At 43.5% G+C, this 19,673-nt stretch overlaps 1 protein-coding gene across 1 annotated transcript in view; it reads left to right on the top strand.

Annotated features, from left to right (window-relative positions):
• p4ha3 (prolyl 4-hydroxylase, alpha polypeptide III) overlaps window positions 1–19,673 on the top strand; it is a 74,460-nt gene that overhangs the window by 20,329 nt on the left and 34,458 nt on the right. The window contains exons 4-7 of the mRNA XM_080197552.1: window positions 2,181–2,330; window positions 3,897–3,948; window positions 6,548–6,711; window positions 8,784–8,960. Coding sequence (XP_080053678.1) covers window positions 2,181–2,330; window positions 3,897–3,948; window positions 6,548–6,711; window positions 8,784–8,960 — 543 coding nt within the window. The remainder of the gene's footprint in view (window positions 1–2,180; window positions 2,331–3,896; window positions 3,949–6,547; window positions 6,712–8,783; window positions 8,961–19,673) is intronic.

The raw sequence follows: 19,673 nt of genomic DNA, 5'->3' as shown, positions 1-19,673 counted from the left end.
TACAGGGCCCAAAATTGCTCACGATACTCCAAATGTGGCCTTATAAAGCCTCAGTACATCTCTGCTTTTATATTTTAGTCCTTTCGAAATGAATACTAACACTGCATTTGCCTTCCTGACTACCAACTCAACCTGCAAGTTAACCTTAAGAGAATCCTGAACTAGGATTCCCAAGTCCCTTTGCGCTTCTTGAATTCTCCCCCCATTTATATCACTCAGCACTAACTGGATCTGGAATACTTAGTAAAGAAAATTATTGCAAAATTAGATCGCTTTGCTGTTGCTTCTTGTTCTGGTTCAGCGTAACCATGGAGATGATCAAGTTCTTCACCGAAGGGTTAGTCATCATTTCTAATTTATAGCACACTACTGCCACGTTTGATGAAATGGTTTTCATTCTGCTCACTTCCCGAGATTCTCTCACTTTTACATCAAATGGCGCAAACCTTCACGGACATTTGGCTTAATACAGAAGAGGGAACGATATTGTGATTAATAAAGAGTGTAAATAGCAGCAGCTAGTACAGAGTAAACTGAGTCAGGAGTTTTGTACTTATTATCTTCCAGCAGATCTATTGGAGAACTGATTACAGTCAGTGAACAGATCTGACCCACTTCTCTGTCCATTAAATACACTGAGAAGTCAGAGCAATTATTTGAAAACTTAAGTTTGATTTTTATCCTCGTCAGGGCCCAGATTGGAGATAGATAGGCACTGAAAATAGCAACACTGACTCATGTGCCAGTTCCCCAGATGTGCCACGGCCAGGATATTTTTACAGTGGCGTGATGGGAGTTGGCAAGGTTACCCACCCACATACAGTAGGTAGCTGGCTTGACTCTTTAAGAACCTATGAAGCCAATTAAAGGAGTTCAATTGGGATTCTCCTGTTAGCGTCCAGGTCCTGGCAGGTGGCAGAGGCCATTTTAAAACCTGGTGTTGGTCTCCTATTAGCTGTTTAGATGGCCAATGCTTCAGGCAAGTCTCTGTGCTGGAACATTGTAGGTGAGTGTTCCCCACCTCCTCCACCCCACAACTAATACCCACCCCCACACTGAGGTGGCCTGGCCTGCAAGATTCATTTTGAGTTTTTAAAAGGTTGGAGAGTGTGTCCCTCCATTTCGTAGCACCTTCTCCCTCACTTGCCTTCCACTGCGGTGTTCTGCTCCTTTCAAGCTGCAAGTTCTTTGATTGGTCCTCCAGCTTTGAGAACCCACTCTAGACCAATGAAGGAGTGGGGGGGGGGGGGGGGGCCATCAAAATCAGAAATCCACTTACATTCTTGAACTCTGTTTCCTACCCCAAGGGAAGAACCTTGCTTGTCTCTCTTATTGTTTCTGTCCAATTTGAAATAGAAAATGGAACTATAGAAGATGGGAGCAGGACAAGGCCACCTGGCCGTTCGAGCCTGCTCCATCATCCACTGCGATCATGGCTGATCATCCAACTCAATAGACTAATCTTGCCTTTTCCCCATAACCTTTGATCTCTAAATGCAAGTGAATTCCACAAAGGCCAACTTAAAAATAATATTTTTGAATACAAAAAGCACTTTATATATAGATAAAATCTACACATATATAGCTTTATATAGAAAGCATTCTTATACAGCCTTATATAAACATTGTGATTTAATTTGATTTATTATTTTCACATGTATTGATATACAGTGAAAAGTATTTTTTCTTGCGTGCCATACAGACAAAGCATACCATTCATAGAGTGCACAGGAGAGAAGGAAAGAAAGGAAAGGGTGCAGAATGTAGTGTTACAGTCATAGCTAGGGTGTAGAGAAAGATCAACTTAATATAAGTTAGGGCCATTCAGAAGTCTGATGGCTGCAGGGAAGAAGCTGTTCTTGAGTCAGTTGGTGTGTCACTTGCAGCTTGAAAGGAGCAGAATGCTGCAGTAGAAGAGGGTTAGGGTTAGGGTTAGGGTTAGGAAGAGGGTGCTACAAAATGGAGGGACCCTCTCTCCAACCTTTTAAAAACTTGTGTCTTTTTCCTGACACTACGAATGTGATATTACATTTCAAAACAGTCATATTTAATTGACCATAAAATATTCTTCTATTCCTTTGCACAATTGTATTTAAAAGGATTCTTATATAACCTACCTATTCATTGGGCATTATGACACCATTTTAAAACATATATTTAAATGTATGTTCTGTTCCCAGGTAGCCTATGATATAGGTGACTACTATCACTCAGTTACCTGGCTGGAAGAAGCAGTCACACTTTTCCGACAAAGTCGAGGAATTTGGAACACAGAGGACCAAGGAAGTCTTGAGGAAGCTCTTGATCACCTTGCCTTTTCCCATTACATGGTAAGCAGGACATGTTGATGGTCGAATTTGCTTGATGAGAAAGGACAAGTGTTAAGGACATAATAACTGATTGCCATGTAAAATTATTGAAACAATTAGTGATGGCTCTGTGACTCTTTGATGAGGGATTTGACCAGGGAGGGTACTGAGTTTGTTGAAGATAAGTTCATAACTCACCTTTTACTGGAACGCTCCTGAGTTTTGACTTTCTAGTGGCAACAAATGAAATAGTTTGAGATATTGGGACACGCTTTCCAAAGAACACTTTCCGGTGTTCACCGCAGAAAAGAAAGTTGCCATCCCAATGATTTAAAACTAGAAGACACTTTAGGACATCTCAATATGTCCAAGATGCTATTTAACTACAACTTGTTGTTTCTGTTGACTCTTCAAGTGTTTAATATGTTTTCAGTTGTAATAATTTAGAATCATGCTCTGTGGCCTAGTGCTTTTATTGGTAGACTATTAATCCAGAAACTCAGCTAATTTTCTGGAATTCGAATCCCAACACAGTAGATGTGAAATTTGAATTCAATAAAAAAAAACTTGGAATTAAGAACCTACTGATGACCATTAAATTGTCGATTGTCAATTCACCAGCAACCCGCTTTCATCTTAAGTTCCCTGACATGGTTAACACTGTAAGAAGTCTCACAATACCAAGCTAAAGTCCAACAGGTTTATTTGGTAGCAAAAGTCACTAGCTTTTGAAGTGTTGCTCCTTCATTTGGTGAGTGGGATTTCAGTTCACAAACAGGGCATATAAGGACGCAAGCTCAATTTACAATATAATAATTTTATATTTTTGGACTTTAACCTTGTGTTGTGAGACTTCTTGCTGTCCAATGATGGCATCTCCACATCATGGTTAACACTGACAGGGCTACACATTTCTGAATCCTCTGTCACTCAGGCAACAACAGCCCTGATGACACAGAATGTCCAAAGACTTCCTTCTGCAACCCCTTTAAATGGTCGAGGTGAGACCCGGAAACAATGAAACAACAGCAAAGGGTCTTGTCCAATTCACAATTCCTTGGTCTTCCCATCTTCAGCCCTCTGCTCTTTCCAACTGTGTAGCACAGAGTAACCCAGTCTCTGCTCTATTCTCAGAAACCTGCTTTAACTGTTACAAGACTGCCAAACAGAAAACTGTTCCATTTGGAGAGAGCCTTACTTGTTTCCTCTTTGCACAAGTTCTCAGTGGCTTCAGAACTGCCAAACAGAAAACACAGGCTGACCCAACCTCATTGTGATCAGCTTTCAATTTACCCTTTGCCTCTTAGCTGTTCACCCCCATGACAAACTCAGGTCACATGGGCATTTTTTAAAAACATAATGATATAACAATTCTTTATTCCATGATGTATTTCAGAACACCTTCAAAACCTAATATGTTATCACTTCAGAAATAGCTGAAAAATTGTTTGAATAGTTTCAATTTTTTGCTATTTTTGGCCTATATATACAGTGCCCTAATAATTTCTTCCTGTAACGTAATATTTTTATGGTTCCAAATTTACAAAAGGAACAATGGTGTAATATTGCTCATGTCTTATTTTTCAGACAGGGAATGTTGGTTACGCAGTGACTCTATCTAAAGAGCTACTACAGCTTGGTACGTGCTGCTAAAATCTTATTTCCTTCAATTTTTCAGGGATACAGGGCAGGATTTTTGGCCTTTCCCACTGGCAGGGTCTTCCAGTCCCGCTGAAGGTGACCCCCACAGCAAGTTCCTCGGCAGTGGGATGAGTGAGCCATACAAAATGCCATAGACCTGAACGGAACTGGAAGATCCCACTCACGGCCAATGGTGAGCCGTGGCCATCACTGGCTGTGGGTTGGGGGTGGGGGGGTTGGAAAATTCCTGCTGTGATTTCTCCGTATCAATCAGCAAACCAACCCAAGGTTGCCACTTCTTACCTTTGAAGGCTTCGCCCTTCTATCTTCTCCATCTCTAGATATTTTTGGTCTCACAACTCTCCATTGGTAAACCTGCACTCAAAAAGCTGGATTTCCAACTTTTTCTCTCCAGTGCTCTCTAAAGTACAAACATAGAAACATAGAAAATAGGAGCTCAATTAGGCCGTTCAGCCCTTCGAGCCTACTTCACCATTCCTTATGACCATGGCTGATCATCCCACTCAATACCCTGATCCCGTCTTCCCCCCTGCATTCATATTGACATGAATATTGCTCCCAAATCTGAGAAAGCCGTCCAATTACAACTCACATGCTTGATCAAGACCCTTCACTCATCTATAGGCTGTGATCTTCCTCTGTATTCCAGTGTTTGTTGTCTTTTTTCATTCTCTCAACATTTTTATGGTCAATCATCTGAATTCTAATCGCGTGTTTCTCAGTTCCAAATTATACCATCTTCACAGAATCCCAACAGTGCAAAGGGAGGTGAAGACCTAGTGGTATTATTGCTAGACTATTAATCTAGAAACTCAGCTAATATTCTGGGGACTTGAGGTCAAATCCCACCACGGCAGAGGGTGGAATTTGAATTCAATAACAAATATCTGAAACTAAGAATTCATCGAAGACCATGAAACCATTGTTGCTTGTCAAAAAAAACCCATCCGGTTTACTAATGTCTGTTGGAATCAGCACTTTCTCAATCCAGCTTCCACACAAGTCCAGACCTGTGAGACTCCTCACACCTCCTCATCCCCTCCTCTGGCCTAAACTTTCATACCTTTAAAAGCCAAGCTTGACTTAATCACTAATCACTACTTTCTGATGTATAAATACTTTGCCTTCCCTTTCACTCTTGATAGTCTTGGGTATTCCCCAACACTAGAGGACCCTTGTTTTAACTTTGATTTTCTTGCAAAAAAGACTACAGATTTTTTGTCTGCAGAAAACCTCAAAAGCATTCAAAATCAAGTTTCAAAAGTCAATTTTCAAACAAGAAATTTGTATTAAAAGAAATCCAATTGCATTATTTTGTAATATTCAATAGTGTTCCACTAGCAAAGTGTGAGACACAGAATTAGACACTTTTTATGTGAAGTGAAGCAAAATAACTATCAGCCTGGAATTTCCTCCAAGTTACGTTGGAAATGCAGTGGAAATCCCACTGAAGCGCAAGTAAATCTGCATTATAATTCCAGATGTTGGGGTGAACAGTCCATCACTAACTTGGCTGTATTTTGTGTGGCTGCAAATGCTTTATGTGCTATAAACCACATGGAGCCCAATTAATACATGGGAGAGAGAGTGTGGTAAAGATTAGCTGAACGCGTCTGAAGTTAATCAACACAATATTCCAAATAGTGACAAGAACAGCAGAAAAAACACTTATGCTGGAATTTTACCGACATGCCGACCCCAAAATCAAAGATGGACTTAATGGACGAGGTTTGCAGAATGGCATTCTCCATTGGCCTTGGGCAGACGAGGGAGTAAAATTCCGGCATTGAAGTGACTGTAACTGGAACCATTAAGCAGCAGAACTTTATTTTGGTGACTATTAAGTGTCCCTCCCCCCCAGTCAGTTTTAAAAGTTTGGTGTTGTCATTGTGTGTGGGTACTTTGTTATTGAGGTGACGGTGATCTTCAAAGAGAAAATCAGACCTCTCTTCTCTTACTTCTAAAAGTTCAAAATTCGATCGGCCGTGAGCTGGCAAGGCTTTGGAGGCTGGAAACCTTACAACCTTTAAAAAGTATTTGGGCGAGCACTCATAACATTCAAGGATATGGGACAAGTGCTGGAAAGTGGGATGAGCGCGACTTTAGTGGTAACTATTGTCAGTGCAGGCATGATGGGCCAAAGGGCCTTTTCTGTGCAGTACGCAGCAGTGACTGTGAGCTGGAGCTGAATTGTTAAGACAGGAACATTTTCTCCCAACTAAATGTGCCATTCGGCCTTGAGAATCCCGAATGGTTTCGTGTCCGGGTCTCTAAGTAATTCAATGCTGCTTCATGCCTGGTTATCTTTCAATATAGCCATGATATATAAATAGGGTTTTGCTTGTTCTATGATAGGAAACCTTGTTCAGATAATAACTTGTGGTACTTAATGGATTAATGGCACAACCACACAATGTGTAAATCATTAACTTAAAAAAAAATCAATGCATTTCACTGTGATAGCCACTGTTCGTTCTGCATCGATCTTCTGCTTCATATTAAAGTAAGGATTTGTGCATCTCATCTATATTTGTACAATTTGAAGACTAGCTGTTTAGCTGATCTCTTGTCAACAGATTCAAACAATAGGAGAGTTGCCAGGAATATACTGAAGTATGAAAAAATTTTGCGAGCATCTTTAGATACTGAGCCAAAGGAAGTTGTGCTCCAAAGACCAAATGTAACTCACCTACTCACAAGGGACACCTATGAATCATTGTGTCAAAGACTGGGTTCACAGGTAACTGCATGGCCTCTTGGCCCTAATATGGACTTACTTGAGCTTATTGCCATTTTCAGTACTTTCTGAGTCATGAGGATTTTCCATGTTTAAATTTACTTTTTTCCTTTGAAGCTTACTAGTATAGTTCCAAGGGCAGTACAGTGGCACAGTGCTTAGCACTGCTGCCCCACAGTTCCAGGGACCCGGGTTTGATTCCTGACTTGGGTCACTGTCTGTGGGGAGTTTGCACATTCTCCCAGTGTCTGTGTGGGTTTCCTCCTGGTGCTCTGGTTTCCTGCCACAGTCTGAAAGACGTGCTGGTTAGGTGCATTGGCCATGCTAAATTCTCCGTCAGTGTACCCGAACAGGCGCTGAAGTGTGGCAACTAGGGGATTTTCACAGTAACTTCATTGCAGTGTAAATGTAAGCTGACTTGTGACACTAATAAATAAATGTTGAAAAAAAAACAGTTTAACTCTCAGATTTGTAGGAACGTAGGAAATAGGAACAGGGTAAGCCTTCGGTCACTGTAGCCTGCACCTTCCTTCATTATGATCTTCTATTTCAATTCCACTTTCCTGCATTATTTCCCCATATCTCTTCATTTCTATTAGTATCGAAAAACCTATCCATCTCAAACTTGGATATGTTCAACAACCGAGCACCCGTACCTCACTGGGGCAGAGAATTCCAACAGTCGATAACTTCTTGAGTGAAGACTTTCCTCTTCGTATCTCAAGCCTAAATGTAAACCCCTTATTCTGAAAATCTGACAGTTAGCTGCATTACATAAAACATCAAATCTTCAAATTGACCCAGTATTTTTAAAAAGAGTACTTTTTTAAGTGTTGCATGTGAACTTCAAACAAATTGTATTGTTTCATGTTTAAGAAGAAAATATTACTCTTTCCTGTTATGAGCCCCTTGAAAATGGGAGTGGAACCTGGGTGAGTCACAGCTCTCTCCATTCATCTGTTGTGTTATTGCATGTGAACTGCTCCCTGTTCTCTGTATAGTCTTCTGTATCTAAATACAAAGAGGAATGGCCTCAATATCCCTGAAGATGTATCCCTGTGCTAGTATGCCAACAATCTTTGGTAGTTCAGACTGTAACTTGAGCACTTACGTCATTAACTTCTGAACTACACTAACACCCTATAGTTATATTGTGAAGTAATTGAATGTGGTTTATTTGCATGGAGATTATGAAAGTAATTTTTAATGGTTAAGGCTTCATTCTTCCATAAAACTACATTTTTTTGGTCTGTATTCCTCATTATTCTCATGTATTCCTCACTACTGCTCTGTACAACATTCCTTATTATTCCCCTGTACTTCGCACTGTTCCTCTGTTTCTCATTATTCCATAGCATCCCACTTCGTTCCTCGACATTCCCCATCATTCCTCATACAGTGCTTCTTCTTATTCCTCCGTATTCTGCTCTATTTCTCATTATTCTGTTGTATTCCTCTTCATTCAGCTATACGGTATTCTTCATTATTCCTCTGTTTCTCATTATTCCTCACCACCCCTCTGTACAGAATTCCTTATTATTTCTCTCTTATCCTCATTATTCCTGATTGTATCCCAGTGTAGATCTATATTCTTCCTATTCCTCTGCATTCTTTGTTATTTTCCTGTATTCTTCATATTCCTTTGCGCTCTTCACATTCTCCAGTATGCTTCATAATTCCTCTATATCCTTCATTATTCATCCATATTTTTCATTATTCCTCTGTATTCTTCATTATTCTTCTGTATTCTTTATTATTCCTCTATATTCTTCATTATTTCTCTATATTCTTCATTATCCCTCTGTGTTCTTCATTATCCCTCTGTGTTCTTCATTATCCCTCTGTGTTCTTCATTATTCCTCTGTATTCTTCATTATTCCTCTATATTCTTCATTATTTCTCTATATTCTTCATTATTTCTCTATATTCTTCATTATCCCTCTGTGTTCTTCATTATTCCTCTGTATTCTTCATTATTCCTCTGTATTCTTCATTATTCCTCTATATTCTTCATTAATCCTCTGTATTCTTCATTAATCCTCTATATTCCTTAATATTGTGTCTCTCAATTTTAGCCAAAGCATTATCAAGATTCGCGACTTTATTGTTCCTATGAGACAAACCTCAGTCCACACCTGATTCTACAACCAGTGAAGAGGGAGATTTTAAGCCAGAAGCCATATGTCGTACTGTACCACAAATTTATCAGCGATTCTGAAGCCAAGAGGATAAAGGAAATTGCTGGCCCTTCGGTAAACTTTCTTTTTGCATCTTTGCACATTTTCAAAATGTTACTGATATTACTGATCAGATCATTTCTGACTTTCAATAAAATGATGCAACAAGGGGTATGCTTAGCAAATGGTGAATGTACCTCAAGTGTAAGGAGTTAATGAATGGTTAATGAATTATCCCCAAGTATAATTAAACCAGTGGTTGTGATTTCGCTTTAGCCTCAAGGTGCAAGTCCACCTCATGTTGGTTTACTGTAAGAATCACCATTAGCCCCAAAACATCTTGATGGCTGGGTCAGAATACACATAGCTTTAGATCTTCCAGATTTTATTGGTGGCTCATCTCTCTGACCATTACTTTCTTTGTCTGATGCTTGGGAATATAAACCAAGTCATCCAAGAATATCCCAAAGGCGCTCCCAGTAATCCGAATACTCACTAATCTCCTGCTTCCTCCAGTGACACTACTACTTTGTTGCCAGATCACATTTTGATGCTTTGCTCAACTCTATTTGTTCAGACTGAAAAGATCTCTTTCACTTGGGACCTTTATAGACCCATGCAGATGGGCCTTCATCTGCATCCCATTGACAGGCTGCAAGTAAATTTCATATTGGCTTCCAGTGGGTTTCCCCACTGAGGATGCCTTTACCTTGTCAGTCCTGACTGAAGTCCAGCTAAAAGTTTGTATCTACTCACGGACACACTCCAATCTCCAGCCAGTACTGTTACCATGGAATCCCTACTGTGCAGAAGGAGGCCATTCAAACCAGTGAGTTTGCACCGACTCTCCAAAAGAGCATCTTACCCAGGCCCACCCTGTTACCCCACAAATTTACCATGACTAATCCACATAACTTACTCATCTTTGTACACAAAGAGGCAATTTAGCCTGGCCAATCCACCTAACCTGCGCGTCTTTGGACTGTGAGAAGAAACCAGAGCACCCAGAGGAAACCCACACAGATTCGCGCAAACTCCACCCAGGCAGACACCCAAGGCTGGAATCAAATCCCGAGTCCCCAGCATTGTGAGGCAGCAGTGCTAACCACTGTGCCATCATGTCACTCTTTGTACAACTGTGCCACCCTGGGGAACAATGAGTGTTGTAAAGGAATAATGAGGATTAGAGGGGAATAATGAAGATTACAGTGGAGAGGAAAGGTGAGGAATGTAGAGGAATGATGAGATTCTATGGATCTAACATGCTAACAACATGAGGAGCCAGTGCATAGATCCGAACTGAGAGCCATACTTTGGACAGACTTTGATTCCCATTCAAGCACAGCAAGTTCAAACATATTATTTTTTCTCATATTTAACTTAGGTGAGCTCAGGAGCTGATCTTTATGTTTGCTCTGATGGATTATGGTTGATGTGTGGTAACATTTTGACCAGATTAATTCCCAGGGTGGTATTGTCTGGTCCCACCCAAGGTGATCCTCCCCCTCCTCTTCCCCAAGGCAGGTTCCCTGGCAGAGATGGGTGAGCCACGCCAAACATCATAGACATCCTGCCAACAAGCATCACTGCTGCTGGAAAACACGCTGCAGAAGGGCTGGAAAATCCTACTCCCGGTGTCTCCTTATTCTCAAGAATCTTTAGCATTCAGAAAACACCAGGCACAAGAGCAACTCAAGGTTCCCGGCAAACTTGGTAGAGGCACATAAGACACTGACTTATATTTAACAAGTCTAAGGATGGCAGCCAGTTCAGAACATCTAAGCATAGTCAGTGTGTAATTCTGGATAATCACAATCTATTAATGTCATTATCTGGGCTGCGTTTTACTAACTCAAACTCTAATTCAGCCATCTGCAAGCTGAACAGTGGAGTTCTCCCAAACCCCTCCCTGGTGGGTTTCATGATGAGTAGGGTGGGGGAATAATTCAGTGGCAATTATTTTTATGCCAATGTGAATTTCCTGCATGATCTTCCACTGGTGCCTGATGGTGGATCAGGAAACCACTGGAATCCAGTGTGAAACTTATTTGCACCCCCAGGCCCGATTCTCCACAGGGATTGTACATATTGGTGCGAAACACACCTGGAACAATATGGCATGCAGATGTGTGATTTGATTTGATTTATTATTATCCCATCTATTAGTATGTAGTGAAAAGTATTATTTCTTGCAAGCTATACAGACAAAGCATACCATACATTGAGAAGGAAATGAGAGAGCGCAGAGTGTAATGTTACAGTCATAGCTAGGGTGTAGAGAAAGATCAACGTAATGCGAGGTAGGTCCATTCAAATGCCTGCTGGCAGCAGGGAAGAAGCTGTTGTTGAGTCAATTGGTATGTGAGCTCAGACTTCTGTATCTTTTCCCCGACGGAAGAAAGTGGAAGAGAGTATGTCCAGGGTGCGTGGGGTCCTTAATTATGTGTCAATGGGTGGGAAACTTGTTTGAGTGATGGACTGGGCTTTGTTCATAACTCTTTGTAGTCCCTTCAGGTCTTGGACAGAGCAGGAGCCAAACCAAGCTGAGATACAACCAGAAAGAATGCTTTCTATGGTGCACCAAAAAAACTTGTGAGAGTCATAGTGGACATGTCAAATTTCCTTAGTTTTCTGAGAAAGTGGAGGCATTCGTCGGCTTTCTTAATTATAGTGTTGGCATGGGGGGACCAGGAGAGGTTGTTGGTGACCTGGACACCTAAAAGCATGACGTTCTCGGCCATTTCTACTTCATCCTCATTGATGTAGACAGGGGCATGCTCTCCACTATGATTCCTGATGTCACAATGTGTGACACTATCTCCGAAGTTCAGGATCGAGGCCATTGGCACCCTGGATCCCGGAATACCACAACAGTGGGTGGGAGGCAGCAGCTGCAGGTGAACCTTCCATATTTAGTGTCCTTCCAGCCTCAGCATGTTCCTGGAGATCCATCTTCATTCTCAAGTGGTCCACCATCTGGTCTCAGACTGCTCCCAGTGATCTACCTTCATTTTCAGGATGTCCACCTTCTTTCTTCAATAATGGGTCAGTGATACTGTCGCCTTTTCATAATGGTGGCCATATAAGATGGTGGACTACGCACCACCAGACCTGCCCCACCATGGAATAGTGTGCAAAAATTTGGCAAGTTTTGCCACTGGTCCCGTAACAGGAAACGCTTCTAGTTTCCATCTTGCCTTGAGAATTAGACCCAGTATGGGAGGATTCACCCTGAGAGAAGACAGGGGATATAATGCAGCAGACACTTCACATGTTGCAATGGTTAAGGAGGCGGTGGCCTAGTGGTATTATCTCTGGACTATTAATCCAGAAACTCAGCTAATGATCTGAAAACCCAGAGTTGAGCCCCACCACACAGATGGTGGAATTTGAATTCAACAAAAATAATATCTGGAATTATGAATCTGCTGATGACCATGAAACCATTGTCGGAAAAACCCATTTGGTTCACTAATGTCCTTTAGGGAAGGAAATCTGCCATTCTCACCTGGTCTGGCCTATGTGTGACTCCAGAGACACAGCGATGTAGTTGACTTGCAACTGCCCTGAACAAGAGCACCTAAGGATGGTGAATAAATGCTGGCCCAGTCAGCGATGCCCATGTCCCTCGAATGAATAAAAAAATACATAGTATGATAGCTTTAAAGGTATATCCTTCATAGTGTTAAAAAAAGCTGATATATTCTTTCTACTTCAGTCAAGTTATGACATATTCATATGCATTTCATAATTTGTGAAACTCTTGGTATTTGCTACTTGCTGTTTGTGCAAGAAGGGGCAACCAGTATCAAGCCCAGTCTTTATTTGTATAACATATTTATGTTGGGGTCCTTTTAATGCCATTGGTTACCGTTGATTGCATAATTATGCGGCCTTCACTTGCCTGCAGTGAAGCCCCAACAGGCCGTCTGTAACATGCCAGTTAATCTGACAGTGGGTGTAATCGCACTTCTAAACCAGAGGTGACAGCGCTGCCTTGACTGTACCCCCCTACCCACTCTCACCAGGAACATGTGGGCAGAAGGAGGCTGGAAGGGTTAAATGCAGCCGTGTTGACTTTCATATTATAATCAAACCATACAATTATGGGGGCGATTCTCCCATCCCACTGCACTGGCCGGGAGACTCAAGTGGAGGCCGTTTTGTGGGCTCCCCACTGGGCCAGTAATTGCACCATGGGGGGGGGGGGTGGGGGTGGGGGTGGGGGTGAGGGGGGGTGGGGCGGGGGTGCTGTTGGTGTGTGGAGAGGGGGCCAGCAATGCGGGAGTTGTGGGGCTGGCCAGGAATCGGGAGGCCGACAGTGTGGGGCTACTGCGAATGTGTACACCAATCTCAGCGCTGACAGATCGGTGCATGTGCAGTGGCCAGCTCAGCGCTGTGCTGCCCAGCACTATGCTCTCCAGCGGGTAAAGCTCTCTGGTTTTTGGAGTGAATCACACAAGTGCACTCCGCAGTGCAGAATGTGGGAGATTCATTTTTAAACTCCCACTGAAAAACCAGCAGGATTTACTCCAGTTTTTATGCAAATTTGATTTTTTTGGGGAGAATCCCACTCTATGGTTTTACTATAAATGCATTTTTGATCCTGTTAATAGCATAAAAAAAACTAAGGATTATTTGAATTGGATTGAATTATTTCTGAGGTAGAAAGGAATAAGGAATGTCGTGCACTTACAGTCAGCTTTCCAAGTCTGGACACACAAGCTAACTTTCCTGTTTACTCTTTCTAAGTGTGAGAATTGCCTCTGAGCTGGGAATGCCGAGTGTGGCAAGAATAGAGTTGGCGTCTTCCCTTCCTTCATGGCCTATTCACTTAACATGTGTTTACCTTTGACCTCTCACCCCTACTTTCTTGCTGTGACGTTCTGTGTGTGTGGGAGCTCATTTGGGCTCCAGTTTCTGGGGCTGACGTCAGTCCTCTTTCTGTGACCAAGTTTGGATGAAATCCTGGAAGCCCTTGGAAAAGGCAAATAATACTTTCTGCAGACACAGGAAACAGGTTATCAATCAAAATATTTGACAACGTGCCATGCTGGAATCAAATGCAACACTGCACATTGGTTGGCTCCGTTAGTCTGTCTCTACAGTGAATTAAACTGAATCTAATAATAAGCTTGTTGGAGGACATCAAAACCATAGCACTATTCTGCTTGTTACACAAATGGAACAAAATTGAACTTGTTCGCTTTGAGTAGCCTCTGCCTTTGAAAGAAAAAAGATCCTATTGGAGAGGAAAGGTCAGGGGTTGTTGGCCTCACAGCTGATTTTCCCATCCCGCTCACCATGGGAATCGTAGTGGGCAGGACAAGGAACATGCAAAGGTCCGTCGACCTCGGGTGGGATTTTCCAGCTTTGGAGCAAGGCCCTTATGGAAAACCCCACCCCATGGATCTCTAATTACTGTCTAAGCTTGTTTCCCTGGCAGCTTTCCAGTGTCAGTTCCCAATCCTGTTGACATCGAAACTTTTAGGGTGTGTTCCATAGTGACCGCGTCAACTTAAAATGATTTAGAACAAAGAACATAGAAAACTACAGCACAAACAGGCCCTTCGGCCCACAAGTTGCGCTGATCATATCCCTACCTACCAGGCCTATCTATAACTCTCAATCCCATTAAATCCCATATACTCATCCAGAAGTCTCTTAAAAGACCCCAGCGAGTTCGCCTCTACCACCACCGATGGCAGCCAATTCCACTCACTCATCACCCTCTGAGTGAAAAACTTACCCCTGACATCTCCTCTGTACTTGCTCCCCAGCACCTTAAACCTGTGTCCTCTCGTAGTGATCATTCCAGCCCTTAGAAAAAGCCTCTGAGAATCCACCCTACCTATACCTCTCAACATCTTATAAACCTCTATCAGGTCACCTCTCATCCTTCGTCTCTCCAGGGAAAAAAAACCTAGCTCCCTCAACCTATCTTCATAAGACATGCCATCCAAACCAGGCAACATCCTTGTAAATCTCCTCTGCACCCTTTCAATAGCTTCCACATCTTTCTTGTAATGAGGCGACCAGAACTGCGCACAGGACTTCAAGTGGGGTCTGACAAGGGTCTTATAAAGTTGCAGCATTACCTCCCGACTCCTAACCTCAATCCCTCGATTAATGAAGGCCAGTACACCATACGCCTTCTTGACCACATCCTCCACCTGCGAGGCCGATTTAAGAGTCCTATGGACCCGGACCCCTTCTGATCCTCTACACTGCTAAGAGTCTTACCCTTGATATTTACACTCCTTCATCCCATTGGTCCTGCCAAAACGGACTATTACACATTTATCTGGGTTGAAGTCCATCTGCCACTTCTCTGCCCAGTCTTGCATCCTATCTATGTCATGCTACAACTCCTGACATCCCTCCAGACTATCCACAACACCACCAACCTTCGTGTCATCGGCAAACTTACCAACCCAGCCCTCCACTTCCTCATCCAGGTCATTTATGAAAATTACAAACAGCAAGGGTCCCAGCACAGATCCCTGGGGCATTCCACTGGTGACCGACCTCCATGCAGAAAAAGACCCATCCACAACCACTCTCTGCCTTCTGCAGGCAAGCCAGTTCTGGATCCACAAGGCAACAGCCCCTTGGATCCCATGCCCTCTCACTTTCTCAAGAAGTCTTGCATGGGGGACCTTATCGAACGCCTTGCTGAAGTCCATATAAACCACATCCACCGCCCTTCCTTCATCAATGTGTTTAGTCACATTTTCAAAGAACTCAACCAGGCTCGTAAGGCACGACCTGCCCTTGACAAAGCCGTGCTGACTACTTTTGATCATACTAAACTTCTCTAAATGTTCATAAATCCTGTCTCTCAGGATCCTCTCCATCAACTTACCAACCACTGAGGTCAGACTCACCGGTTGGTAATTTCCCGGGCAATCCCTGTTCCCTTTCTTGAATATAGGAACCACATCCACAATCTTCTGGAACCTCTCCCATCTCCATTCACAATGCAAAGATCATTGCCAGAGGCCCTGCAATCTCTTCCCTCACCTCCCACAGTAACCTGGGGTACATCCCATCTGGCCCTGGCGACTTATCTATCTTGATGCTATTCAAAAATTCCAACACATCCTCTTTCTTAACGTCCACATACTCTATCTTTTCAGTCCGCCACAAACCTGCACTGCAACCACCCAGATCACTTTCCACCGTGGACACCGAGGTAAAGTATTCATTAAGCACCTCTGCCATTTCTCCAGTTCTGTGCCTGCAGGCAGGTCCAAACCATGGATCCATGACCAGTCTCAACAGCCGGGGAATGGAGACAGGTCCCAAATCCACCCCAGCCTGGATGTAGGCCAAACCTCATGCAGCTGGCGCCAAGCTGATCCACACTGGCAAACTGAACCATCAGCCCACAACCACCGCCCCACCCTGAAAAGTCTGTGCTATGGCAGTGTTGTATAGCTTGAAGCTGTTAATAGCAATGGTAGCAGCTCTGACTTTGATTTCTCTCCTGCTCTCACCACCTGCTATGGGTATACGTTGGAAGGATTTACAAATCAATAGATACTCTGTTGTCCACGTTCTAAACCCACCTTCTTTGACTTTCAAATCCTGGAGTGGGATTCGAATCCTGGGCTTCTGAGACAGGGACGCCACCCACTGCACCATGAGACACGGGGTTACGGGGATAGGGCAGGATGTGGGCCTGGGTAAGATGCTCTTCCGCAGAGTCGATGTAGACTCGATGAGGCAGAAGTGCTCCTTCTGCACTGTAGGGATGTTAGGAGGACCACCTCTCCTACTTGTGCAATTATCTTACAGTTACCAACAGCTACCACTCTGACAATAGTTACAGATAGAAGGCAGCAGGAGCTGGACCCCTCCACTGGCCTGCAGCAAGGCAGGAAGCACAATTAAATCTCTCCAGCCACCAGTGGTCATGCTTTTTGTCCAATGGCAACACTCAAGGGAGTTATGCTGCACTTAGAAGCTTAGTTTAAACTGCACTACAAGCTATATTTACACTGATTCCTTTACGTTCGCAGTCCTCATTAACCTCAGAGATGCCATGGTGATAAATTGCAAAAACATATCAGTCCCACCGAGGGCTGACAAGTCTGATTTAAATCACTACTGCCCAAAATGAGCTGTTTAGCCCACTGTTCCCTCACTTTTCACAAGATGATAAGATGGATGAGGAAAGCTGTCAGGATCCCCTTCCCTGTCCTCTCTCCCTGCACTCACTGGAGCACCACATCCCATGGATCTTAATGTCCATATCTGAAAGCCTATTTCAAGTGTTGAACAGTCATTGTCGGAAAAAGCTTCCTTTTCTCAGCCCGTGACCTGCCTTCCACCTTTCTGAGTCTGGGCACCTTTGCTCAAGTATCGCAATCTACTTCAAAGTAACACTGAGGTGGCACCTTCCCTTAACAGTTTACTGTCGGCTGTTCCTGTGTGTGTCCCTCTCAGCTGCACCTCACCAGACTGTAGAATCAAGGATTCCTCATAACCAAGCCCTGTAATGCTGGCCTCAGCTTGTTCTCTACCTTGGCCCCAGGGCAGGAACTTTTACCTCGTATTTCAATGATCAAAACTGTCAATGTGTGGTCTCACTGCGGCATCACAAGATCCCAATATATACTCTGCTGTGAAGATATAAAATTCAGATTTCCATTTACTTTGATAATTACAGTTGTTGTGAAGCTATGCTTATACAAAATGGCTTTCTGTATTTACGAGCTGAAAACTACTGATGAAGTTTTAAGGAGGGACTTGAGGCACCATTCTTGTGACTTGAAATGAGAGATTCAAGATAGCCGAACACTTGCAGTACTGTACGTATGAAATTCCAAAGCCATTAAGAGATCATAGAAACTCTCCAGTGCAGAAGGAGGCCATTCGGCCCCTTGAGTCTATACCGACAACCCCAGGCCTATCCCTACAACCCCACACATTTACCCAGCTAATCCCTCTAACCTACACATCCCGGGTCTCTATGCAATTTAGTGTGGCCAATCAACCTAACGCGCGCATCTTTGTGGGAGGAAACTGGAGCACTTGGAGGAAACCCACACAGACATGGGGAGAACGTGCAGACTCAGCACAGACAGTGACCCAAGCCAGGAATTGAACCCGGGCCACTGGAGCTGCGAGGGAGTAGTGCTAACCACCGTGCCACCGTGCCGTCCGCTGGAAGCAAACTGTCTAACAAAGCACAGCAGAAATGGTTAAGGACCTGGGTTCGATTCCAACCTTAGTTCAATGTCTATGTGGAGTCTGCACGTTCTCCCCATGTCTGCGTGGGTTTCTTCCAGTTGCTCCGGTTTCCTCTCACACTCCAAAGATGTGTAGGTTAGGGGGATTAGTGAGGCAAATACTTGGGGGGGGAAATTCTCCCGTCCTGCCCACCACAGGAATTGTAGCAGGTGAGGGGCAGACCACACAGGAGTCCATTGACCTTGAGTGGGATTCTCCCGTTCTCGGGTGAGCATGGCCGAAGAATCTCACCCATGGAGTTACGGGGATAGGATCTGGGTGGGATGATCTGTTGGAGAGTTGGTACAGATTTGATGGGCCGAATGCCGTCCTACTGCACTGTAGGGATTCTATAATTACCTTGATAGAGTGTGAATGGGATCATCTGGGTAGACAAAGGCCCAGTGATATTATTACTAGACTATTAATCCAGAAAATTAATTAATGTTCTGGGGACCTGGGTTCAAATCCCACCACGGCAGATGATGGAATTTATATTCAGTGAAACAAAATCTGGAATTAAGAATCTGCTGATGACCGTGAAACCATTGTCAATTGTCGGAAAAACCCATCTGGTTCACTAATGTCCTTTTAGGGAAGGAAATCTGCTGTTTTTACCTGGTCTGGCCTACATGTGACTCCAGAACCACAGCGATGGTTGACTCTCTACTGGCCTCTAAATTGACTTAGCAAGTCACTCAGATCAAGGGCAACTGGCAAATGGAATGTTGGCCTTTATCGTGAGAGGGATGGAGTATAAAAGCAGGGAGATCTTGCTGCAATTGTATAAGGTACTGGTGAGGCTGCACCTAGAGTACTGTGTGCAATTTTGGTCCCCTTATTTGCGAAAGGATACGTTAGTTTTGGAGGGGGTGCAGAGAACGTTCACCAGGCTGATTCCGGAGATGAGGGGGTTAGCTTATGAGGAGTGATTGAGTAGACTGGGCCTGTACTCATTGGAGTTTAGAAGGCTGAGGGGAGATCTTATAGAGACATATAAGATAATGAAGGGGCTAGACAGGGTAGAGGCAGAGAGATTATTTCCACTTAGAATGGAAACAAGAACTAGAGGGCACAGCCTCAAAATAAGGGGGAGTCAATTTAGAACAGAGTTGAGGAGGAACTTCTCCCAGGCGGTAGTGAATCTTTGAATTCTCTGCCCATTGAAGCAGTGAAGGCTACCTCGTTAAACGCGTTTAAGTCACAGATAGATAGATTTTTGACCAATAAGGGAATAAGGGTTATGGGGAGCAGGCGGGTAAGTGGAACTGAACCACTATCAGATCAGCCACGATCTTACTGAATGGCGGGGCAGGATCGAGGGGCTAGATGGCCTATTCCTGCTCCTATTTCTTATGTTTTTATGTAAGGATGGGCAATAAATACTGGCCAGCCAGTGATGACCATGTCCCACTCAGGTCCCATCCCATTAACTTCACATATTTACCTTGCTAATCCCCCTGACACTAAGGGACAATTTAGCATGGCCAATCAACCTAGGCTGCGCATCTTTGGAGTGTGGGAGGAATCCAGAGCAGCCGGAGGAAACCC

This window comes from Carcharhinus amblyrhynchos, chromosome 10 (genome assembly GCF_965287045.1).
Source record: "Carcharhinus amblyrhynchos chromosome 10, sCarAmb.v2.hapA, whole genome shotgun sequence".
NCBI lineage: Eukaryota > Metazoa > Chordata > Chondrichthyes > Carcharhiniformes > Carcharhinidae > Carcharhinus > Carcharhinus amblyrhynchos.
Note: the sequence above shows the minus strand (reverse complement) of the source record. Positions and strands in the feature narration are given on the sequence as shown.